Below are 26,954 nucleotides of genomic sequence, written 5' to 3'. Positions count from 1 at the left end.
GTCACAAAGGAGAACAAAATTAATCCCACTATTGATGTACCACTTTTCTTTCTCAGCTCTTCCAGAACAGGTATCTTTTATCATCATCATCTCTTAATTCCTCGAGGACTCTTCCATGGTTTCAACAACCCTATGGAGGCTGGTTTCTAGGAAGCTTGTACTATTATGTGTTGTCACTCTGACATTAGATACCTTTAATGTCGGTATCTCTGGATCACCTATTTTATTATTCAGTAGTATTACTGGCAAGACAGAGGTACACAAATAGTGAAAAGGAAAAAAATATAATGGTCTGAATAGTAATTGACATGCACAAGTATCAGGGATGAACTGTCCAAATACAGCTAAGAGAAATATAGTGTTATTCACAGGTCGGGTGGAGGGGGAGAAGGGACCCAAATAAACCCACACCTGCTAGTACACTATTTTCTGATTTACTTTCCTGAAATAAGATAACTAGCAAAACAAGTTATGACATTTTTTTCTCAGAGAATAGTGCTTTGAGGAAAACACACTTCTCTTACCGACTGCTTACATGTCTTACTTCACTGCTGAATATGCGTCAGCAGTGTGCCCAGGTGGCCAAGAAGACCAATGGCATCTTGGCCTGTATCAGAAAAAGTTTGGCCAGCAGAATCAGGGAGGTGATTGTGCCCCTGTACTCACACTGGTGAAGTCGCACCTTGAATACTGTGTTTAGTTTTGTCCCCCTCACTACAAGAAGGACACTGAGGTGCTGGAGCGTGTCCAGAGAACAGCAATGAAGCTGGTGAAGAGGCTGGAGAACAAATAATATAAGAAGCAGCTGAGAGAACTGGGGTTCCTTAGTCTGGAGAAAAGGAGGCTGAGGGGAGACCTTATCACTGTCTACAACTACCTGAAAGGAGGTTGTGGAGAGGTGGATATTGGTCTCGTCTCCCAAGCGACAGCGATAGGATAAGAGGAAGTGGCCTCAAGTTGCACCAGGGGAGGTTCAGGTTAGACATCAGGAAAAAATTCTTCACCAAAAGGCTTATCAGGCATTGGTACAGGCTGCTCAGGGAGGTGGCTGAGTATTTAAATACCTCCACTGTCCCTGGAGGTATTTAAAAGACTAGTAGATGAGGTGGTCAGGAATATGGGTTAGTTGTGGACAGGTATGGTTGGACTGGATGATCTCAAAGGTCTTTTCCAACCAAACAATCCTATGATTCTGTTCTTGCTAAGAAGCATGTAATTTCTGGAGGCTGTTTGGGAAACTGTGGTAGTTAACTGCCTGCTTTAGAAACAATCAACACTGTACCTTTATGAAAGTACAATGGCATCCTACATATATGATAGTTATCCAGTGCCAGAAACAGTAATTTCCTATTTGTAGGCTCTGCCAACAAATTCAGATTTTTTTTTTTTAAAGACATTGTCAGTCTGCTGTAGGCAGAAGTTTTCACAGAAATTTCTAAACCGCCTCTCTTTCCAGGAGGAAACTTCTTCTTGAAGCAATGGGGCTGGTAATGTTCAAAGCTTTCCTAGAACAAAGGGCATCCAGATAAATTAGTGCCCTGAGAGACAGTCTTAATCCCCCCATCAAAGATTAGAACTGGAGTGGGTTTATATCTTCAGGTCAAGCATTTGTGTAAAAAGCTTCAACGCCATCAGTGCTAGGTGGGAAGGTGATTGAAAATGCTAAGAATGGCTGCTCAGCCCTAAAAAGGATTAATTTTGTTTGCCTTTGTGACTAACAAGAGAGTTGTCTTAAAAGGATGAGATGGATTGGCATGTCGCTTCCATCTAGCAGTTCTCTGTGGTTCACTTGCACATGCGGTGATTCACCAGCAGTGGGTAGTGAATCATGCAGAAGTGGGCAAAAGAAGACGGGATGCAATCTTCCTCCACCTGAGCTCATCCACTGAAGACTAAGGTTAATTGTTCCTTGATCACTTACTCTAAAATCAATAATTTTTACCTAAAATAAATGAGAAAGCCAACTGGTCATTCAGTGTTCAAACGTTATTTTACTACGTGCTTGATCCAGCTGTTTTGTCTTTGTGCAGTACAGACTTTCACAAGCTAATTATACTGACAGCTTTTCTGAAGTGCTGTGTTAATATCAACTGTTGAAGGAGTGCTTTGGCAAATGGAAAAGTCATTACATTTTCATGTCAGGTTCTGCTGCTTGTGCTCCCAGAGACCTGTATGTCACTCAGTTCTCTAGCAGCCCTGTAATTGGACTATGATCAATGAGTCTTCTTGTGCTAGAAGATAGCAGCTGTTGAGAACAGTAGAATTTATCTTTTCATGCTTTGTGCTACAACACACTCAACAATTTTATGCCTTAAAATGTCGCTCACTTAAAGAAAAAAAAAAAAAAAAAAAGCCCTGCCTTCCCCCTGATGGCCCAGATAGAACTAAAACCACCCTTCCCATATTTGCCTCTGTAAGAACGGAGTTACCCAATTCAGAAAGGAAAACTGTTTGGGAAAACTCATAACCTCCTACCTGTTCTAAAATAATGGTAAAAATTAAAGGGCGTTTGAACAGCATGGATAAATACAACCAAAGCTCTGCTCCAGCTGCTCAGGTCAGTGCCCTGAGATCACAGAATAGTTTGGGTTGGAAGGGACCTTAAAGATCACGTAGGTCCTACCCCCTGCCATGGGCAGGGACATCCCACTGGATCAGGCTGCTCAAGGCTCATCCAGCCTGGCCTTGAACACCCCCAGGGATGGGGCATCCACAGCTTCCCTGGGCAACCTGTGCCAGTGCCTCACCACTCTCATAGTGAAGAAATCCCTCCTGATTTGTAGTCTAAATCTGTCCCTCTCCAGTTTATACCCATTGCCCTTAGTCCTACCACTACAAACCTTTGTAAACAGTCCCTCCCATCCTTCTTGTAGCCCCTTCAGGTACTGGAAGGTGACTATAAGACCTCCTCGGAGCTTTCTCTTCTCCAGGCTGAATAATCCCAACTCTCTCAGCCTGTCCTCGTATCGTTTGTCTACGCTCATATTCCCTGATGGCCTGAGACACACAGAGTATTTCACCTTTCCCAAACACGATGTCCTGAATTCAGCCGTCAGAGCCTAAGCGCACCTCTTAAATCCTGTCGAGAGAGTGGGGTTTGTTTACCTTCTCACTGCATTTCCATGGAAACTCTCTTTGTCACACCGCGCCACGCTAAAATAACGCTTTCCAGACCCCGCAAGAAGGAGCAGCCTCCCGCAACGCTCCCGCTCCATCCCCGCCGCCGCCAGCATCCCCGCCCCGGGCACCGCGCAGCCTCGGGGATGCGCGTTTTCCCACGGTCCCCGCCGCCGCCCGCGCCGCAGCGATGAGTGCCGCCCCGCCTCGCCCGGCGCTGCGCCCCCGCCGGGAAACGCGCGCAAGGTAACGCTCGGGCGAGAGGCGCGGGGCTCGGCATCCTCCCGGGACGGCCGCGAGAGTGTACGCGGGGCAGCGCCCTGCCAAAAAAAAAAATGCGCGGAAATCGGTGAGGTTTCGCTTCATCCGCGGAGGAGTTCGGCTCCCGCGTCCCCGGCCCCGCCGCGGCGGCTCCCGGGGAAGGACAAGTGCGCGGGTTTGTGGGGCGCGCAGTGCAAAGCGGGTACCTAGAGAGGGGTAGAAGGGCAAAAATAAAAGCCTTTCCCGGTTTGGTTTGGGGTTTTTGCCTTTGCAAGCCAGGAGCTGTTGTGCTGCCTGGTATAAAATGTAGTTACGCATTGCAAGTTTTCTGTTCTGGCCAGCAAGTACCCCGTTACGTTGCGCATTTCCTTGGAGCTGGAGAAATAATCTCATTAATTGGCTTTGGCTGATTTTGGAAGCCGTATTCTTGTTTTCCACAATAATGTTGCAATTCTTTTAGGTAGGCACATGAGGAGACATACCGTTAATGTGCATGAAAATCTGTGGGTTTGGACTTCTGAAGTAGTCCCAGTCTTTTGAATCCTCCCAGGTTATCAGAGTAGGTTTTGCTGTTCCACATAATGAACAAGAATATTTGAAGTAGCAGCATTTCATCTTTAGCTTGTTGAGAATGTGACTCTTCAGTGGTTTCAAGTTTTGGATCAGATATTTTCTCAGTCTTTAATGATATGGGGGTATCAGTTCTCAAGCTTAGAACTTGCCTTAAGCTTAGGTGATCAAGCAGTTACATCCTGTTCATTAACTTACTACAACTGTGTAGGAATTTAAAGACTTTCTCGGACCCTGTCCTCAGTCCTGATATCACTCCAGTATCACGGGGGCAGAAACATCGTTTTTTTTAGGGAATTTTCACATTTTGCTGTATGTGTTCATCCTTCATTGTTTTTAAGGTAGAAAAAGGTCTGCTAAGATTATAAATTGTTCACAGCGGTAAAGATTATTGTCCCCGTAGACAGATTGAACTGACTAGACAATAGAGGGGCCAGTCAGTCACTGTTAACTTAGAGGTATTAATATTGTAGGATATAAGGTCTCATCCATGAATAAACGTTAATATAAGTATCTTGTCTAATAAAAGAAGTATTTTCTGTAAGAACAGTTGCCCTCAGGGGAGGATGGTTGCCAGTCCAACTTTTGTGTTCTTGAATATTTCGCTTTAAATATGTAGAGAAAGAGAAGTTTTCACTCTGCTCAATTATGATTTATGGATTTTGTATTTTACATTATAGCTCTATGTGAAATAATGAGATTTATTATAAGATTTTAAACATGTTGAACTAACATGTTTTAGCTTATGTGGTACCTCTAGCTCAGCTAAACCAGAATAATGGTTTAACTTCTCCCTGTCATGCTCTCAGGCCCTAGAACAACTGCATCTAAAAACCACCCTGATGCAGGATTTTGGTGAAAATGTGAATCGCAGTAATCAGAGAGTCAAACTGAAGTATATCACAATTTAATGTGATCTAAGGAGGTGTTTTACTTGAAATCTTTTAAGCTCATGGTACATCAGCTGTCATAAAATACATTTTACTGTGAAAGGTAACCACAAATACTCCTTATTTAATGTTAACTGCATTCATTTGGTTCTTACAGTAAATATTGGAATCCACCCTGTACCCTACCATGAAACTACTATCCCTCCTGCTTTGTGCAGCCTTGCCTCCTGTCTCAAGCATCCCCTTAACACTAAAGGAGACCGAAGCAAACCCACTTAAAAGCTCACAGGATGTGAGCTCATACCAGTGTAGCTAAGTACAGTCTCCCGGAGTGTGCGCAGACGAGGAATACAGAAAGGGGACCTCATTTGCTTGAGTGATTGATATAGGAGATGAAAGTGATCCGACTTTTGGATCTGATAGCTAGAAAATCTCCATCAGGTGCCTTCAGATTGATTAAATTTCATCTTGGAAACCGGCATAAGAGCACCCTGGCTCTGTGGTGCATTCAGCTTAGAGATACACTCGGGTATGAGTAGAATTATTTTCAAAACAGGCTGTATAATTTAATTCTGTTTCCCACAGTGGGATTTTTGGGAATCTTCACTTCTCCGAAAGATACGGCCATGTGCTGCACTGGGATTGACCAGCCAAAGAGGAAGAGTGAGCAGATCACCAAGCAGCTTTTAAAACGAAGCAGGAAAGTAAGTGCCAGTAAGTGCACACAGCCCTGTGAAATCAGTGGTATGCTAATATGAGTTTGGGAACTGAAGATCAGTGATATGAGAGGAACACTTTTGTTTGCGTCTTTACTGCCAGTGGCACTCAAGCTGAGAACAACTGATTCTTTTTGAGCTGGAGAGGGAGCTTGGCCCCTGCTTAGCTCTTGCCCAAGGCTGAAGGTAGCCACAGCACAGGGAAGAAGGAGTTTGAAAGCCCATGCTGGACTACAGAGGCAACCGTGCTTGATTGTTAAGCTTATTCAGCATTGCTCTGTCTCAAAAAAAATACATCTGCTTCAGCAAAACCAGCATATTCGCTTTTTGGTTTTAAAGACTTTCAAACCATGGTGTAAAATGATGCCTTGGTTTACTTAAAGTACTTAAAGACTTTCAAACCATGATGAACAACTCTGCTAAAGCCATACTGCAAGAGCTATAAATGAAGACGTAAAAATCCACCTAGCAACAATCTTTCAATTAAATTTTTAAGAACAGCTCACTAAACATTCATTTAATAAACATGTTCCAGTATAACGGCACATAGCTTTTTTTTTTTTTTACTAGTCTTAACATTACCTGTAATTAATATGAATTTCTAGAAGAGAAGATAATTGTGGTGCATCTGACTTGAGAGCCTCTTCCTTTTCACTTTAAGTCACCCAGATCTGAAAGGGGCAGTAGGAAATAACAGCAGCACCACCAGGTTTGGGGGTTTTTTTGTTATCTTCATTGAATCCATTGATCAAACTAGGCAAAATTGAATGAAAATTTACAGATTTCTCTTCAGACCATAGCACATTATTGAAATGGAATGGACTAACTAGACAGAAAGCCTTCTCTTTTAGGGATCTACGGGTGCCTGATTTTTCTGCGTGTACTGATGAACCTGTGGCCTATGATCAACCTTTTCAATGACAGCCAATATCACCAAAAAGCCTAGGGAGGAAGCTGCAATTGCGGTACGTGGATAAAAAAACCTTTCACACATACATAGCTACTATTATAATTTAAGCGCTATTGTGCGTTGTTACTACTCAGTATGACCTTCAGACAGTTCTGACTGTATTAACTATTAGTGAAAAGACCTATAGATAGGCTGCGTAACCAGGATTTGGACAGATCTAGCTCCTTTGTCATATTAGTCCTGATTGTTTTCAAATCTGCTGTCAGGGAATACTCTCGTAACCTTGGTCTAGAGGCAAGGGTAGTCTCAGATAGTGTTTGTCTAAAATGTGTTTTTTCACCATTTTGCTAGATACTTAGAAAAATTCAACAGAAGTAATTAGCATTAATGCTGCCTTGCTCATATACACACAATTGTAACATTTAGATTATCTAAATTCACATACCCAATTCTTACTTCTGGTTTAGCTATTCTTGAAAAGCACTTTAACTTTGCATTGCAAGAACTGGGCAAGGCTTGGTTCTTTTCATCTCTCCCCAACACATTACTTCCAAGACACAAACCTTTGTAATATCCTACTGTATGTTTTAAAATATGTATTTCTAATCCTGCATGAGGGACCTTCCCATCATGATACACTGTCAGTGAGTATTCTGAGAGTATTTTCTGGTTAGAATTTACCTATGGCACCTGACAGGAGGAATGCATATGTTTTAATGTTAAGCAAGGAACACACAAGGAACATCTACATATGTAGAGGAAACTGAACTTGCACTTTGAAAAAGTCAGCATGATACAGCATGATACAGCTCACTGAGGATAGCTCTATTCTTGAAGAGCTCTGCCTTTTTTTAATTGACTTCTGCACGATTTATGTATGTTTGGAGTTTGTTTAGATCCCTTTGTTTCACCGAAGATTGCACCAACTTGCAGCAATTTTGTACAGGACATTGGCGCTCTGAGGAATTTTTACCTTGAAACTTTAGTACAATGCAGGTGTTTAAGGTTAACTGGAGTTTAAACTGAATTATCTTTCTTCTAAAATGAAGACTAATACATGAAGATTCTGTAGGCAGAATAACTTTGTGCTGAGCTAGGTTTTAATGTTAGATGCATCTGTGCTGAATAATTAGCTGTTCCCTGGATTTTCAAATGGCTGCGGGGGGTTTGCTTCCGGTTAACACTGTCCTCTCTGTATTACATCCAGTTACTTTGGATGTTTCAAAGACAATTTTCCCTTCTGCTTGAGCAACAGTTAAAATATATTCAACTCTTAATAGAAGGTGGTTTGTATATGTACCAAATTAGGGATTCCATCTTGGATCAGTGACGGTAGATCTCCTTATAAACTGAACCTTTTTGAAACCTCTTTTGTGTCAGTTTTCTGCTAGCAAGGTAAAAAATACTATGGCATTTGTTAGCATATGTCAAAACATCATGGATTTTGAGGTGCTCTCATTATGATTTGCTGTCATGTAGTGATTAGGCACATGCCTAGATAGTGATTGTAATTTCCTTACTCATATCAATGAGCTGTTATTCACATGAGTAATCTCACTGATTCTAAATGGATTGATTTTGCAGCTAACTGCTCCCTCGTGGAAACGCTGAAAAAAAAATGGCCTATAGCAAAGCATAGTTAAAAGCCAGCCTTATAATGCAAACCCTTAAATTATAATAATCTCATGTGCGCAGCCAGGTAGGAGGCCTAGTTATGCTGAATGCCACATGATAATACCTTCAAAACTTAATCCGTGTTGACCTGAAGTTACGCAGGATCTGCCTCACAGTAGAGTAACACCTCTATTAATTTATTTGCATTAAGATGATACAAGGTAAATTTATGTTCCTTTACTTTCTATTTAACATCAGTATCACCCTTTCTTCAGGTGTTAATTCGTGCTTTTCTCGTTCTAAGCAGGACTGTAAAATGGATTTAGGATTCAAAGATTGTAGCAACAAGACACCTACCAAGAACACCTCTGCTACTACAAAGAACTTTTCAGCCTGGGAAGATTATAGAAGTAGTATTGACGACATACAGTACTTTCTTATTGGGCTGTACACACTTATAAGTCTGGCTGGATTTGTAGGAAATATGCTTATACTAACAGCTCTACTAAAGCGCAAGCCGAAGACAATAATAAACATTCTTATTGGTAACTTGGCCTTTTCTGACATCTTAGTTGTGCTGTTTTGTTCACCTTTCACACTGACATCCATCTTGCTTGACCAATGGATGTTTGGCACAATCATGTGTCATGTAATTCCCTTCCTCCAGTGTGCATCAGTTCTGGTTTCAACTTTAATGTTAATATGTATTGCTGCAGTCAGGTACCGCATGGTAAAATATCCGCTTTCTAGCAATTTAACAGCAAAACAAGGCTATTTCTTAATACTGACCATTTGGGCTCTTGGCTTTGCCATTTGCTCCCCTCTGCCAGTTTTCCACAGAACTGTGGACCTCGGCAAAACTCTGGATTTAGGGGCACTGGAGAACAAGCTCTTGTGTATTGAGGCATGGCCTTCCGACTCCTACAGAATTGCCTTTACAATAGCCTTGTTGTTCATGCAGTATATTTTGCCACTGATGTGTTTAACTGTTAGTCATACCAGCGTCTGCAGGAGCATAGGTTCCAGACTGTCAAACAAGGAAAACAAGTTTGAAGAAAAGGAGATGATAAATCTAACGCTTCATCCCTCTAAGAGTACCAGCACACAGGTGCAACCCTCCAACCATTCCAGATGGAGCTATGCCTTTGGCAGAAAGCACCACAGAAGGTACAGTAGAAAGACTTCAAGTGTGGTGCCAGCAATTTCAAGGCGTCATCAGGATACTCATTCCAGAGACCTCCCAGAAACCTCTGGCACAGAAAAAAGCCAGCTCACTTCCTCCAGTAAATTAATCCCTGCGATACCTATCTGTTTTGAGGTGAAACCAGAAGAAAACATAGAGATCCAGGACATGATTACAGTATCCCGATCCATCATCAGAATTAAGACAAGATCTAGAAGAGTTTTTTGCAGACTGACAGTGCTAATCCTAGTTTTTGGTTTCAGCTGGATGCCTCTTCACCTTTTCCACATTGTGACAGATTTTAATGCCACTCTCATTTCTAACAGACATTTTAAATTAGTATATTGCATATGCCATTTACTGGGTATGATGTCCTGCTGCTTGAATCCCTTTCTCTATGGATTCCTTAACAACAGCATAAAAGCTGATTTAATGTCCCTTATTCCATGCTGCCAAATACCGTGATTTTATGTACCTCAAGATAAAATAAAACAAACAAGTTTGTCTTTCAAGTCTACTGACGTGTATAGTTGTAAAAGCTAAATTAGTTTAGTTTAGTTATTCTGACTTGGTTGTGATTAGTATTTTGCATGAATGGATAGTTCTGTGGCTGCATGTTTCTTGCACTGGGCAGAAAAATATACGTATAACTATAATATTCTTCTATCTAATACAGATAGGAAATAATGCCTAGTGTACAAAACCAAAATACTATTATTTTAAAAACGTATTTACCTGAAATATTAGTAATCTGTACTTTGGAATTAAACAGAATATATCACAAGTAATAAATAAATACTTAGACATATCAGTATTAACTGTCATAAAACTATAATAAAATACATGACATTTACTAAATAACCGTTGTTGAGACTATTTCAGTGCCAACTTGGACTGTTCTCTGAGATAATTAAACATCTGTTTCTGCATGCGATTAGAAGAATATTTTTCCTGAGCTCTTTGACTCATACTTCATAATGTCTTTGCAAAATGCTTTGCTGCTGCTTTCCACATTGCTTTATTCCCCGGAACAGGTTTCTGGGTAGTTGTTCTTGTCTAGATTGATTCCATCTCACTGTGTTTACTCAGTACAACCTATCTATCATTTCTTTAGACAGTTTTTACTCTGACTTGTTGTATTGTGTAACCTTCAGCCAGGCCTGAACTTATCTATAGTTATGCCTTTGTTCTTACAAAGATGACTCCCTTGAACATAAAACATGCTTCTAATGAGAGTAAGCCTTCATTACCTAAGTGAGACTGGAAAGAGAAAGAAGATGGAAAGACAGCAGGACTTTTTCTGTACTAAAAAAAAGCAAAAGCCTGCTGTACTTCATTATAGATGACCCACTTGCTTTGGAGAGCCGCAACAGCTTTCAAATAAACACGTGCATGTGTGCGTGGACACAGACGCATGCGCACAGACACACACATGCTTTCCGCATCTCCCGCCTCTCTTTCCTTTTCTCCTTTTTAACCAGACCAGTATTGTTTCTTACAAATTTACATCACAAATATCTTCACTGAAGAAGGCATATAACATTTCATAGCATAAATGCAAAGGAGGGGTGTGGTTTTGTGTGTTTTCTTGCCCCCTCCCAGCCAGGATAACCCTAATAACCCACTTGTACCTTCAGGATTCAGTAAATGTACAAAGCCTCTGCCCTGAGTTTTAAGCTGTAAAACCTCTCCCCAGGCCTAGCTGGTGATTATTTCCTCTTCTCCACTAAGATTTCTAACCCAGTAGGCTTTTTTACATAGCTTTTTCAGCCTGAGAAATAAAGTTATTATTTTTATAGATGTGTGTATGGGAAGGGTTATTGTGTGTTTTTTTGCCTTGAGGTACTTCCCTTCCAGTTAGTCTTTAAAAGTGAAAGCAGTTCTTTTATTTTGAAGAACTGTCAAATTATTTTTATCAAAATGTTATAATTCTGAGACCTTTTTCTCCCCCAGCCATCATCTGCTAAGGAGTTTATTACATACCAGTTGGTAATATCTTTGCTTCTATCATTAAGGTATTTCCCCGAAGTCTAGTTCCCAGTAACCCATAGTTCTTTGGTTTTGCTGGTGATATACTTTAATAGTTTCTTCCTGGACAATGACTATTGCTTTTTGCAGATTATTATCTCTTAAAAGCCTAGAGTATGTCATTTTATAAAGTACAAATGGTACAGAATACAGCATAATGGAACAATAGTTTTTAAATTTAAAGAATAACTGAATCCAGAACAATTATATAGTTCTATAGGAATTACAGCTGTTTATGCCCTATTTATGTCTACACATTTTCATGTCATTGTAATATATCATTTAACTTCATTTATACCACGTGCTATCTTCCTTCCTACCTGCTATTTATTTTTTATTCCTTCCAGCTTCCCATGCACTGTGCATCTTCTGTTGGCAGGCCAGTATAGGAAGCTGTAAAAAAATTATCTCAGCCAAACAAAGGACATATTTGTAGAGCAATCATCATCTTTATAATGTGACATCTCCAAAATATCCCTGTCTTTCCTCTGAAATGTCAAATGAAAATAAAATAACTTTTCCACCTTCCACCGTTCTTCGAGAGCCTGCATAACTTGGTCCTAATAACAGCGAGGAATACATAAGAAACAGACAGGAGCAGCAGCAAGTTAAATTGGGCAGAAGCCAATTCCCAAGACTCACATGAGGAAAATGATTTATTTATTTATTTGTTACAAAATAATATCATTGAAAAAGTTAACTTTTTGTAAATGTCAAAGACTAAATAATTGTTAATAGTTAGCCTTTGTCCTTCCTTTTTCAGTGGAGAAGAAACAGATGCCCATTAAGAAGTGTCGATACGGCCAGATCACTCCTGAGCCCGCCAGGCCAGCGGGGCCGAGGTTGCCAGGAGCTCAACATGGGCTAACACTGGAGTATATTTATTTAGGTTGTGAGGAAGAGATTGGAGCCTCTGTGGCTCTCCATAGTGCTATGGCAACAGTGGCTGAGACAGAGTATGACTCCCATAGGTCTAGAGTAGCTGGAATCACAGCAGGCAGTGCAGAGGTCCTGGTGGGGCAGCCAGGGGCACTGTATCCTAGGCAGATGTGGATGGAGGTGTGGTGGGGGGACCCAGCCCTGGCTGTGGGTGCAGGAGAGCAGACAGCAGGGATGCAGCAGGAGAGGTAAAACACATTGCCGCTGTATTTACTGGTGGGTGTAGCCTTTCCAGGCATGTAACCCTGTTCCCGGAGCCTGGAAGCTCTTCTTTCTAAATGTTTTCTTCTCAGCAGTGTGAACACCTGAGAAAGGGAAAAAAAATCCACCATCAGAAGATGTGTGAGAACCAAGAAGAGGAGCACAGTCAGGAAGAAAAGTGTGTGTTCCCAATCGTGATAAGACAGTTTCCATCTCTCTTTTTGAGAAGTACAGCACAGATAGCATGGAAAAAGCTAGCTAGAGATTATTAACAGATTATTAACAGATTAAAAAACGCTTCTGTAAACCATAGGACTCTGTCAACTATCATTGAATTTTTGAAAAAAAAAAGACAATAGTTTTCTCACAGTAGTCCAAATATTTATCTGTGCAGCATACAAGATGAACAGTTTTAAACACCATCGTCTCCTGAAAAGATGTCCTTCATAAATACTGTTGGGCTCAGGAATTTAGTCTTTCATTTTCATAAAAGCCAAATTGTGCCTATACTATTTACAAAAGTCCCACCTAGAAAATACACTGGTACAGTCTAAAAGTCCAAAACTTTTAAGCCTGAGAACTGTCTTAGGGCAGTGACAGACATTGGTCCTAGGCAAGTGTCTTTTCCATCTACATGACAGAAATAATGGTATGAAGTCAAGATCCCCATGGAAGACCTTTATAAAGACTGCAAAGAAAATTTCTGAATCGTTTTTTACCATGATATATGGTTTCTAATCTCTGAGGTCAGGTTTCTTGTTCTTCTGTTTGATGTCTTCTTATATAATGTTGAATCCAAACCCCCTTTTTTTTTATAAGGCATGTCACATGCAGTATGTAATGAAGGTTCCTGAAGCTGTTTTGTTTTGATCCAACAGTACATACTTTTGTTGGAGGTATATTTTATTGGTTGAAAGTTGCCTTTCCACTGACAGTAGGTAGAGCTGCTGTTATTATTCATATTCAGTTGAAATGACTTTTGACAGGCAGAGAAACAAAACACAGTCTGAGAAATAAACACACTCTCACACTAACACTTCTGCCAGTGACAAAGGAACCCATCAGAGCCAGATCCTTCTGAGGTCTGAACTTGAGTATCTGCCAGGGACAATGACCTTGCAACAGTACTGTTGACCTTTGCTAACCCCACATGTGACTAGGAAGCCTATTCCAAATTTTTTAATATTAGGAAGTAAGAGCTACTGAATTAATATGGATACACGTGCCCTTATTCCTCTCAAAATGTTTCTTCAAAGCAAAAGCATTTTCTTTGCAATCATTTGATAACAACACTTTTGCCTGTGATCACTCATAATGTATCATTCTGTGTCTAGTGGGACGTGTCCCTGCCCATCACGGGGGGCGGGGATGGAATCAGATGATCTTTAAGGTCCCTTCCAACCCTAACTATTCTATGATTCTATGATTAAGTAAATCTGTGTCATCATACTATGGTATGATGCTATCCACATGCCAGGGAGTCTTACACAGCACCTGTTTTCAAATCTGCAAGCTCAGAGATAATAGGGACATCTGCTCTACTCTAAAGGTTACCATGATCTCCCAGCCTCCATATTGAACTTTGTCTCACTATGTATGGTAAAAAAAAAAAAAAAGCATAATACAGCATGTCCTTGGTAAAAAATAGTCTCATTGATTCTGACACAAACTTTGCCAAAAACCTCAATTCCCTGGAAAGAATATCGCTACAGAAGGAAGATACAGTTTCAGTGTATTTCAAAAAGCTGAGCTGTGTATTAAGAGTACAACTAGCATCATTGTTACAAATACAGTATAACTATACAAGTCAGACTTTTATTAATCTTGTTTGCTTTTGAAAAGAAAATATTGCAAAATATTTGAAAGTTATGAAATTACTTCATTACATTATAATATTAGGAAATATTATAAAAAAGAACACTGTCACAATCCAAATTCAGTACATTTAAGCAAATATGAATGTTTTGTTTTGCCCTTGTAGTCAAATTAAGCTCATCCTTTTAATAATAAGGCTTAAAAATACTCCTCTGGGAAATTATCAGAATAATGATTTGACATTCAAGACTGGAGTACATTGGTCCTGCTCTTATATTCAGTGAAACAAATATTTGCTTTGTCTTAGCAGGAGAAAGCCTGTGTCTATATTACTTGAATGCCACATTAATTGGACATTTTTCAGCAGGAAATATTTATTACTGTCTCTGTGAATAAAATAATTTACAAAAGGATTTTAAAGGCACTTCTGGTGCAAAATTTCTTCAGAGAATAACTTGGTGATAAGCAAACAGTTGTTCATCTCTTCAGACTCAGTTGAAACCGCAAACACAAATTTAATGACAGACCATGAGATCATTCATTATAATTCTAACTACAAATCTGCCTCTTTTTTAGTAATAGAGAGAAAAACAGCTAAGCAAGTAGATAAATAAAACCATCCTTACTACAAGTAATCTTAATGCCCCTTTGCACCTTACATCCAGATTTACTTATGTTGAACAAGATGATAGTCTTACTCTGTTTGGACTGCTAGGAATTCCTTTGGCTTTATGAGGGTCTCCAGCAAATTAGGGTTCATTTAGTATTCATAAGGATTTTGGCCTCTTGGCCTAAGGATTAAAGAGCTGTGCAAGAGGTCAGAAAACAATTTAAATCTTTACTTTCTGCTGGATTGGGGGTTTTTGTGGTGTTAGCCACAACTGGGAAAAGTGCAAGCTGCTTACTGCAGGAAAATTAAACTCATTTTTATGTAACTACTGGGACCCAATACAGGCAAAACAATTACACACTTTATAAGAATTCATCAGTTCCAACACACATCTCATAAAAGTAATTGTCTGAAGCCTCGATGATGTATTCTCTCAATTAATATCCTAGAGTGTGAGAGCACATTTCAAACAGTGTAACCTCATCTGATCCTCACTGCAAATCATGATTGGTGAAGTTCAAAACTGCATTCCTACTGCAGAACCAAATTACAATATGCCCTACTTGAGATTCCTTCTTAAGATCATCTGGAGGCTGAAGCTCATTCAGGGCATAGTTGATCTCTTACCGGTTTTGCAGGAACCATTCTTCAGAAAAGCTGCTCCAAGGCCACTTTTGTCAGACAAATTACACTTAGTTCCCAGGAGCTCTCTCGGGGACACATAACACCAATCTCCTCCTTGCACACCTGAAGTCAGCAGAGGCCCTCAAGTTTTGTTCCTTTCATAGAAGAGAGGTGATGGCAAAAAAAAAAAAAAAAGCAGTGCATGAGACTGCAGACTCTATGGTACTTGTTTTCCTCTTGGACCTGAAATAGTGAAAAATTGGCGACCTTCCAGAAAGTTGAGGAAGACACTTGTGTGAGACTTTTCGGAGAGAGAGTGAGGAATCACTTCCCAGAGATGAAGTGGAATAAAGAAATCTATCAGTGCAGGACTAGCTGATTAATTCAATATATCCACGTTCTTAGAGCCTTACTCATAGTAAGGCAAAACCCCCATAGCTGTATATGTAGGTTTTTTTCCTTGCCTTCTATAAGATAAATTTATAAATTTAACTCATTGGAGGTAGATTTAGGTATGTGCTCTGACCCAAGCAATTTCACATTGTAATACAACTCCAACACCAAACTACCCTTAGCTACTAAGGTATTCCTTACAATTTATTGCTCCCTTACGTGGCACAACAGGTCTGATCTTAATAAAAGATGATGTTCAATTACTACCATGACAATGATTAAAGACAGTAGCACTGGAAAAAAGGAGCACATCAGGGAAAATGATAAGTTGAATAGATCAAGATATCCCTAAAAATTTATGGGAACACTGCAGCATATTTTGTTGATACATGAAAAGTGAAGACTTCTTTTCCATGGTCTGGCAGTTGTTTTTGCTGTAATAGAACTTCCAACCTGTCCCTTTAATTATGAACACCTATGAAAGACTAGACTATGCTAAGAATCTTGTGACCACCATCACCAAAAGAAAAAAAGGCTAGAGAAAGCTTTTATTTAAAGAACATAACATAAATTAATAATGGTTTATTTTCTTTGCTTATATTACTGACTGCATGCCCTGTAATAAACTTACTTCTACTTTCCATGCATTAATTTCTTGGGATAATGCTTACACTAGACTGTAGCAGGACTAAACCTGTAATTCACAATGATAAGCGACAACTAAGAAGCAGAGTTCATTTAACCATTGTTAGAAACACAAATAAACTTGTTTTCTTTTATTTAAAGTAGAAATGAAGACAGCATCTGTTACACTAGTTGTTCAATGCATTCACATAAAGATTTTTACCACATCTATTTTTAGGAAATAAGAGGGGTAATAAGAGGTGGTACAGCCTGGATGATTCTGTGTTTGCATCACAGTATAAATTTATGGTTCATGATACACAAGGTTTTTTGAAGGACAGCAAAAAATGATAAACAATATTAAAAAAATTGCTGTTTCCAATCTGAAACATGATTTTCTATTTCCTTAGTAGTGATGAAACTACATTAAGCACCACAAAATGAAGGGACTTCATGGGTCTCTGGAACTACTGTGCCAAGCACAGTAGTGCTAATCTGCACATTGGTGGTGGTGCCGTTTACAAAGCTGATTTCTGTAATATCAATGCTGTTTAACAACAGTCTTACAAAGAGGGGAAAAAAATCCAGCTAAGTTGCAACAGCATCCTTGATTTTCACTTCTTTTCTAAAAACTTTTAAGTAAAACCTTACTTATTTGTTTAAGTTTATATTTATGGCATTGGTGGTGCAGTAATGAACATAATCTGATTTGCGCAGTTCTTGCACCACATTTTCTGTACCTACACCTTTGGTTGAAACTCCTTGGTTCAATAATATCAGAAGACTGCGGGAGCCCTCTCCTGGTGAATACAATTTATTTCCCTCCGGCTGCTGCTTCCCTACTAGAGATTATGATGCAGATGCTCATGCTGTAAAAAAGGATAGTGTTTAGAGCTTTTAATGTTTTTTCTCCATGAAGGTAATCTTAAGGTTTTGTTTGTTTGTGGGGTTTTTTAAATTTATTAATACTTTTTCAATTTAAGAAAGCCCAAAACCAGAGGTTCTATTTTCCAAATACCACCTTAGAAAGTGAAGCAGAAAGTCAAGGAAAATACTTCTCAAAAAAAATGGTACCTGCCAATAAATATAAGCTTCAAAATACTCTCACACCAATGCAAATTTTACATGGTTAAAAGTGACATCATTCTGGAAATACTGCAGTGTTTTAAATAAAAGTACTCTAAAGGTTTGTTCATTTAGTTATAGGTATTGAGAAGCTTGCACGCACACATACATTGACCATGTGGGGAATAAATAAATAAGCATAGTCTGAAAATCCTGATGCATCTAAAGGGTGCCATGGGATCTTTTAAGAAGGGCATAGAAGAGGAAGGCTGTTGGCAGAAGCACAGGTTTTTTTCACCCTAACCAACATGAGGTGGTATGTGCTGGGTGCACAGGTTATTCTTTTACGTCTAAAACCAGTACCTTTTTCTCCACATTCCTCTTCACCCCTGTTGCATGTATGAAGCAGACTGCCCACATTATTCTCAAAGCGTACTCTCAAAAGAGAGTACTTTAAACATAATTTGTTTTCCTGTTATCCAACTTTCCCATCTATAGTTACTATTGTTATTATCAAATTTCACACTTTGCTTAATATATATACACTTGTAATATAAATTTGGCTTATTCTCCTGCTCTGCATGTGCCCTTTTCTGCAGTAAGCACTTAATTTAGGTCAAAACACTGAAATGAAAAATCCAGGCTCTCTCACTTTGCATTTATTGTCTTGCCTACCTTCATATATGAGGTAGCTTGATTTACTCTATTAACTCTAAGGACACTATTTCACTCTATTCCATCACTTTTGAGGCCCTGAAAACATTAATTTTATGTTCAAGTCAGATTTGGTCAATGAACTACCAAATGTGCTGAAGTCCAGCTTAATAGCTGCATGGCATCTCAGTTCAGAGGCAAAGGAAGTTTCAATAATGACAACACAATAAGTCTACATACATGCCTAAAACTAAAGTTAAGTTCCTAGCTTGAGAGCTTAGGCTACATAGAGGCAACCAACACCCTTCAACTTCCATACCAACTAAGCAGCAGGTCAGTGATCATAACCCCACGTGTTGGGAAGCAGAAGACCTCTCACAGCGCGGTTTCCCAAGTGTTTCTCTGGGAAGCAATGCTGGCCCAGGCAGCCTGTAATGAACTCACTGTCTGCTGACATCAAATTAATCTCAGCTGAGAACTGAGCTTTATCCAGGTTAAAAGCACTACCACTTTTAAGGTGGTTCTTTGTAACCCAGAGATGTTTATGGGTCTGTTTTTTCTGCACAGGAGGTTAAATTGTATTGATTTATCTGAAGTGTCTGCAAGGAGATGGCAGAGGCTGGCTGTGTAGCAACTGCCAGAGGAAGAAATGTTCAGAAAACAAGGAGTCTAGTATGTGTACTCTCCTCTTAATGTTGACACATGGTTGATTAAGGTGTGGTGCATAGTCACTTAAGCGAGTCAGAAAAGCTGTATACAACTGAAACTATTACACAGTGGATAACTTTTATGATATGCAATTTGCAGTCAGTTACAAAAAAAGACTGTTTCACAATATATTTTTTTCTGCCTGAAAAGGGATGGTCTAATTTGTATCTAGAATACAGCTGTTATCCAGAGCACAAAGGAAAACATGAGCAGAGAATTAACACATTGAAGAACCTTTTGTGAGTTCAGAGATGAGCATTCCCAGCTCAGCTCTCTTTACGAGGTCAAACAAGTTGAACTACAGTAAAGTCTTCTTGTCAAAAAGGAAACGCTTTTATATAAATATGTAGCTTAAAGCCTATCTCAGATATTCTGATACAAGATCTTACCTCCTCTGCTTCTTTTATAGCAGCAAAGCACATCAACAATGCTATTTCTAGCTTCAGTTATACCAGTTAGAACCCAGATTACCAGGGAGACAGGATCCGAATAGAAGTAATACTTGGAGGCAGACTAGTGCTAGCTGAGTTATCTTTACGCTGATATGGCTGCATGTGCTGTAAAGGTTCAAAGAGACAGGTAGGAAACCCCCTCATGAAACAGACTTCAAGATTGCATATTTGTTTTGTTGTTTAATTCCTCACTGACTTATTTTCTTTACCCTAGTCTTTTACTTTAATAAAGAAAATAAATGCCTAAAACTAAAATTTTTTGTCATTGAAGTATGTTCAAATAACACCAGTAGGTAGAGGGGTCAATGCTTGTCTGGAAATGACTAATTGCAGTGGAATGACATGTAAAGCAAACCATGTCAGAGCATTTGTACTTTAAGATGAGCCTGGATACTAGGATGTATATCCTGAAAATCTAAAAGGATTTTTCTGAGGACTTGTGTCACTAGATGAGTGAATTTGAGGAAAATTTTCTGGCAGCCATTGGCAAGCATTGCTGCATTAAAAAAGTAACAGACAGGCCACTGATAATACTGACTAATTGATTAATTATCCGAGGAGCCCTAAGGATCCTAAATTAACACACCTAAATTAGGGCAAATTTTCAGAAGTGATGAATATTCTGCAGACACCAGTGTGAGAGACAAAACACAGAAAAGGTTCAAAAGGAGAATGCGTTTCATGCTTACCTCTGTTCAGGAGTTGCAAAGAAAGCTGCTGGATCTTATCCTGAGGTGGGCTCTGCTGGCTTCCCCTTGCGTTTTGGAGCCATGTTTCCAGTCTCAACACTCAGGCTCCAGAGGCAGGTAAAGCAGGGTGTACATCCTACCTTCCACTTTGACCTTGAGGACCTAAAGAAAACAAATCTAGCTTTAGAAGTTCTCTCTTTCCTCTGTTGCTATACTACATCTAAGCTGAAATACATGGGAGCACTTCCCAGGTCTGTGCACTGTTTCTTGTCACGCCGCCATTCCAGATTGGAGCAAGACCCAGGTACGCTGTATGATCCAGAATAACAGAGGAACAAGACACAAGGTATGATACCTCAGATATCTGCTGTGCCACTTCTAGTTCCAGTCCAGTTCATTTTGTCTGGTAAAATACTTATTCTCTCGGGTGGGTCAGCAAAAGCACCAGTTTAACTAGGCAGCAGGTTTAAAAACAAACATATCTCACTCGGTTCCTCCACTAATTCAGTAAACTAATGACTGCTGAGGTGTGTCATTTGAGAAGGGATTATACAAGACAATTACTTTTAATAAGTTAAGACGTAGCAAATAAAATAATGTGTCATGCAGACCTTTAAATGAAGGGTATGCTTTCATCTACAATTTTATATATCACTCTGATCACCTGTATTTGAGCAGAAAAGAAGGTGATCAAAGAATCAGATGATCTCCAACCGATAACTACTTTGCTAGCAAAAAGATAAATTGGTGAACTTCATAAAAAGACAGCTTTAATGAAAAGGTAATGGAAACCTCTATTAATCTCTCTCAATGATACCTGCAGATATCTGGGCTCTCAGATGAGCTGAAACTGCAGATTGTAAAAGGACGTTATTAACACAATGCATAATTAATCTGTAAATTTGTTGTCACATGTACTGCAAAGGTCAAAGTCTTGGCAAACTGTATTGATTGATGACAACATAACTAGCACTTTTACGGAAATACCTTTTTACACCTTCTAAGTGAGAGAAGAACTAAATCACAGACTCAGGTTTTAAAAAATAGATGTATGAATAAAATATTCTAACTGCTACTTTCACGGCTCTGAGCCATAGCAGTCCCTGGTCTCATCCATCTAGATATGCCTATGAAATTCCTTCCCCAAAGTTAACATTTTAAGTCAATAGATGTTTACAACCAAAACCAAGCAAACAAAACAAACAAAAAACCCACCAACGCAATCTCTAATTCTTCCCTATATAATGGTTACAGAAAGCTAAGAAAAAATGGTCAAAAGAAAACCTGTAATGATGATAATGAATTATTTCTGCATGAATTTACCATTCAGTTCCTCTGAATCAATTCACTTAAGATAACAATTATGCGGATACTGCCATAAAAAAAACAGCTATGCTACTCACGATACCTGCTTAACAAGCCCTCCTAGTCTAAAGGTTTAAAATTTAACACACTAGAAATAGAATAATTTCAGTTCTAGAGTAAAATAGGGCACAAAGGTATAGCATTGACAGTTTCATCGTCTTGTAGAAGACAGTATAAATGGATGCCAGCACAACAAATGGATAAAAGAAATTTAGTAAAACATTTTCATATTTATTATCAAGACAGTTCTGAATTAGACTGACGTACTGTCCCACTAATAAAAAAATCTGAAGTTTAATGTCCAGTAATTCTGTTCTAGTAAGATTTAGGCACTGTAATCCAGACTTGCAAATAGGGAAAACATTAATAGATCCCTTCGATATTTTTTAAGAAGTTCCAGATCTGCCACTACCACTAAAAATCTGAACTAGCTTAAAGCTACATGATAGTGGAGAATGAAAAAAAAAACTTATCAAAGATCCAGCTAAAAACATATTTGTGAAAGTTCACGCAAGAGAAATCAAATGTGTATGAGAAAAGACAGCTCAATTTTCCTACAAAAATTGGTTCATTACAGAACAATAGCACAAACAAAAAGAAAACAATTTGCCAAAGAGTGAGCCTTGTGGTAGATAACATTTTTCTTCATATCAAGACTTTCACTTCCTAGTCAACAGACATTTCAGATCACTTCTTCCAATTATAGTACCCCAGTGAGAAGCATCAAGTAATTTCAGAGAGAGCTTCAGTTTGTCTTCCCATTCTTCTCACTGAAATGTATCCACCTGGTTAGCAATACATCCGTGTAACTGGATTGCTCCACAGAGCATCAAGGACCAAGCTGAAGCAAGTCATAATGGGCATGAAAATGCCTTTTACTTTAAAAAGTTATTGTGACAGATATTCCTTGGTGATGCAGGGAAGTCATAAAGCTCTCCTGCCTCCTTGCACTTATCAGCGTGCTGCAACCCTGACCTTGGCCCAGCCTGCTCTCTCCATCGATCACCACTGTACCCATTCAGGTTGCATACAGTAATGGTACCTCCCTCTAATGTTCCTAGTTATGCTAGCAGCCATTTTAAAAATCCACTTTGTTTTGAAGTTGTATGCTTCCCCTCTACCGACTCTGAATATCATTTTTGCCAGATTCTAAAGTTTTTTAAATCTGTTAGCTATTAGTTCATAAAAACTGCAGCCCTAAATGGAATACACTTCTCATAGCATTCATTAGAGCTTTTCTTTTAAAGTACTTGCTTTTGCCATGTTCTTGGATAGCATTTCTTAAATTCTTCTATTGCAATAGAGGATGGTATTAGCTGTTGATAAATGGTTTATTATTTGAAGTGTCAGGTGAACTGAAAGAACAGTGAAAGCAGCAAATGACAACCAAGTATAAAACTGCTTTTGAAGACATTCAGCTTCTCTAAAGTAAACCAATTCATCTTGATGGAAATTGTCACATTTAGAAATAGAAATTCTCTGGGAATCTGAAAAGGAAAACATGATCTGTCAAGGATGGTAAAACAAAAACTTTCCCAAATATCTCTATTTGTGCACTATAAAATTTAAAAAGAAGGCAAAAGATGCAAAACCAATAAATTATTATGCGGTTATAAAACCTGCATGGCATTGTGTGAAAAATTATGGAAAATAATCTCTAAGAAGATAATTTTATGTTTTCTCTCTCTTTGCAGTAAAACACATGCAGTGCCTTTATGCTGATTCTACTACCAGCTGGAACTCCTGAAATCACGCTGATAAGTTGTCTCAACGGGATTTTATTTAACAGGCACGACAAAATCTGACGAACTTCTGTCTTCAAATAGTGCAAAACTCTTTACTTTCAAGTTAGTTAGCCTGACTTTTGTAAAGCTTATTCCTCTGTCATAAAAAAAAGCTTTTCTCCACCTCCTTTTGACAGCTTGCTGTAAGAGGGAGATGTCACCACTGTGTTTCATTAGAAGGTCCTCATCACCATACTCTTGAGAATATTCCCCTCAATGTATGTATACATGCTTCTTTCTGCAATATATGCAAAATCTGGTGATCTCTATAGCCATGGGAATCAAATGCATAGAGAAGGCTTCTCTGCACACTTTCCACGTGCTGTTGTGACTTCAAAAACCATGAGCTACAGCGAAGTTAAAGTCCACCATTCTGCGTGCCTGCATGCAACAACCAGTAATAATCTATGTGTTTAATCATGTGCTTTCTGTATGGATTAGTTATGGGATAAACACAATGACTACAATTATTTCCCTTTAGTAAGTGCTAAGTTAGGAGTTGCTGACTGAAGATGAAAACAGGATCGAGTTGAACACCTGACAATTAAAACTAGTTGTATGAAATCTGTAGTTAATTCCTAGTTCTCCACGAATGTCAAGAATTTCCTGGTAACACTAAAATAAATTCAGATACATCTTTTCTGCATTTTCTTTTCACCTAAGAAGCATTTCCAGCCCAACGTGAAAAAACAATTGCTCTGATTTTTTCCAGAAGCAAGCCAGATCAAACCTGGACATTAGTTATTGAGGCCATAATAGATGTACCTACACTGAAGTACCAAGATAGGTTCTGTGTTAATATACATTGTGACCGGGAGCCCACTGCACATCAAGGTGCTCCACCCAACAGCGTGAATAGGCACAGGCTGGTGCTGCACATCCCTTGCCCACAGGATGAACCCAGCCAGCTCATTGCAACAGCTCCTACTCCATACTGGTGACTATGGCAACTGCATGGCCTTAGGCCTTGCCTTTACCTAAAATTGCAGCAAGAAGCTCTCACGTGGACATCCTTTAGGAACAGAGTTGTTTTCTTGTAAGGCAATTAGTATATTAGTTCAAATGACCAAAGGGGACAGCTTCTCTCTGTGGATAGAATCTGCTCTGCACAGCGTGCCATGAGAAAATCCATCTGGGCTCTGCCTGATGCTGTACAAGTATAGGGTGCCCAGCTTCTGAAGGGACATAATATTCACTCACTGTCTATATTCCTCTTATTTCATCTTACTAAGGTGGTTATTTTATTAAGTCATTTGTTGTAACTGAAAAGGAAGGAAGATTAAAGCCTGAATGTATACATCAGGACATAACACTAAAGCATAAGTAAGAAAAAGAACATTCCTTTTGAACATACTCAAATTCTATTGTTTTATAATTTTTTTAAAGAAAAAGATCATTAGAGAGAAGAATGGCAAGTTAATTTAGCTCCTAGATTCCACCTGATGCCATGCTGTAAAGCTCTATGTCCCTGCTCTGGCAGTGTTTCACTATAAACTAATTGAGACAGTAGTATGGCACACGTCATCCTGAAATCCTTCCAGTTTCCCCTGGGAAATGGAAGAAAAATAAATGTAAAAGAAAATCAGATTAACTGCTTTTATTCTTATTTTTGCAGTACCAAACTTACAGTCTGACTAATTGATCTGTTTTGCCTCTCTGCTTATACAAATGAAATTGTTTCCAGAAGATCATGAGGAGGAGTAGCTGCCTGTAAACCTAAGGAGGGAAGAGTCAGCCAAGGTGAGTGCCCTTATATTTAAGGGGGTAGAAAGTGTGACATTCAAATTCATCTGCGTGCATTTACACTTGCCTGCACAATTCATTATTTAATAACAACACAATAATTAGTGTGACTTAAGTTGATTGTACACTTCATATACTTAAGTTTTTTTTGCAGGGAAGTACTAGTCTATGTCTATGAGAATATCATGGCAAACTTATGATAGGGCTTTTCTGTGGATAGTTTTTATCTGCTAGCAGCAGACCCTTAAAACCTCAGGTAAATGCTGGCATCTTTGGATTTAATAGAGTCTCCCACAGTTTCCAGATGTAAAGAGGCCCATGAATAACAAAGGACGGCACCTACGAATCATATCTTGCAGGGTGCATTTCAACTTCATGAAGATACATGGTCATGTTTAAACCAGATTACAGGTTATCACCTTAACTGCTGTTAAAAGTAGCCAGTGGGATGAACTTAAGCCTTTCAATTCTCTGTAGCTCAGCATTTCCATGTCTGTTGCCACTGGACAGCATTTTGTTAGCCATACTGAGCAACTCTCTGTGATCCAGTCACTGAGAAACTACAACGCTTGAAGAAGTCTTTAATGATAGGAGGTAAATATGGAGGGGAGCAGGATGCCTGTGTGGGAAGGCTTGAGTTTTGCTGAATGGTGGTTCGAGATTCAGTCCTACATAAGGGCTTATAACTTCCAGTTGTATCACACCTTGCTATACTCACTCCAATAATGCAGCAATTATTAGACACAATTTAATTCTACAAATTCACATTTACAGCTGTAAAAGCTAACAGGCAAAAAGTGGTTTTGTATTTCTAGACACTTAAATGCCTATTGTGCTACTTCAGTTAATGTCACTGCAGTTTTAGTTGTTTCTCCTTGGTTTTAATTATCTTTTCCTCTCCTGCCATCCAAGAACAAATGACTAGGTAGAGGCACTAAGCAACATGAAACTGGAATTATATTCCCTGAGGAAATACTGTCACTTGCAGCTGTCTTTTAATTTGTTTAGAACCCAAGCCATTTTGAACTGCTAGGAAATGCAGACGTTATATGGCTGTTTCTGTACTTTTATGTAGACACTTAATTTTAAAAATAATGAGGCTTTTCACTTTGCTTTAGCCAAAGCAGTAGAATAATGTTTCCTATGCATGTCATATTACAAGATAAGTAATAAAGACCTGAATCCTCAGGAGCTGTAACTTGAAATACTGGCTTCAATGACTGTTGTCTCTAAACAAAGAAAAGTAATGTTAAATGACATTCCTGCTTCAAGGCAGTGCCAGCTTATAAAAGCTGAGGCTCTGGCTGCTGAGGTTTTAGGAACACAGACTTTTTGTTGCAGCGTTTTGCCTTTTTATCACCAATGTCAAACCAAGAACTTTCCAGTTGCTGGCTTAGTCATGCAGATAATAATCAGGATAATGAAGAAGTCAATACTGATGTGCAGATTTTTGCCTGAAACTGTAACCTTGAGGGACAGAAAACATACATTAGCCAGAAAACATACCTTCTCCTTAGCATGGCAAGAAAGAAACGATAGAGGCAAGATTGCTCAGTGACGCTATAACAGAGAGTCTGGGGCAGGGGACATATATTTTCCAGAGTCCCTATAAAATAGCTTCCAAGTCTCTAACTACCTCTGTGGCACTGCACAAGAGGAATCAGAGTCCTGAGTTGAGTGATAAGCACCAGTGCCTGATTTTCTAGATTTTAATGTGTAATGTAAAAATCTTCTACAGAAAGTACTTAAAATTATTTCAAAATATTTTTTACAAAGAATTTCCTTTGTTTGGGAAAGAAGTATTCTTACTTATTCAAAAAGTTTTTGTTTTTGTTTGAAATTCAGAATTTCCAAGGAAAGGGAACTAATGCTTAATGACAACACCATGGATCTGAGCCATAGCCTATCCGGCATATCAGTTAGTATAGCTGTCTTTTAATACTGTGAAAATGTTCATACTCTAAATATAATCTCTTTTTACCCCATTTTAAATACCAGC

At 39.0% G+C, this 26,954-nt stretch overlaps 1 protein-coding gene across 4 annotated transcripts; it reads left to right on the top strand.

Moving 5' to 3' along the window:
• Nucleotides 1–3,184: 3,184 nt before the first annotated feature.
• NPY5R (neuropeptide Y receptor Y5) lies at nucleotides 3,185–10,603 on the top strand. Of its 4 annotated transcripts, none has more exons than XM_054065553.1 (4): nucleotides 3,185–3,363; nucleotides 5,424–5,542; nucleotides 6,406–6,519; nucleotides 8,386–10,603. In XM_054065553.1, the coding sequence occupies exons 3-4, from the start codon at nucleotides 6,472–6,474 to the stop codon at nucleotides 9,724–9,726; spliced, it is 1,389 nt and encodes a 462-aa protein (XP_053921528.1). In that variant the 5' UTR covers nucleotides 3,185–3,363; nucleotides 5,424–5,542; nucleotides 6,406–6,471; the 3' UTR covers nucleotides 9,727–10,603. The 4 variants fall into 4 exon arrangements, with proteins under 4 accessions (XP_053921528.1, XP_053921530.1, XP_053921531.1 ...); XM_054065555.1 differs by having other exon boundaries at nucleotides 6,393–6,519; XM_054065556.1 differs by having other exon boundaries at nucleotides 5,424–5,552.
• Nucleotides 10,604–26,954: the final 16,351 nt, after the last annotated feature.

This window comes from Cuculus canorus, chromosome 4 (assembly GCF_017976375.1).
Source record: "Cuculus canorus isolate bCucCan1 chromosome 4, bCucCan1.pri, whole genome shotgun sequence".
Lineage (NCBI taxonomy): Eukaryota > Metazoa > Chordata > Aves > Cuculiformes > Cuculidae > Cuculus > Cuculus canorus.
This window is presented reverse-complemented; position numbering and strand designations above follow the sequence as displayed.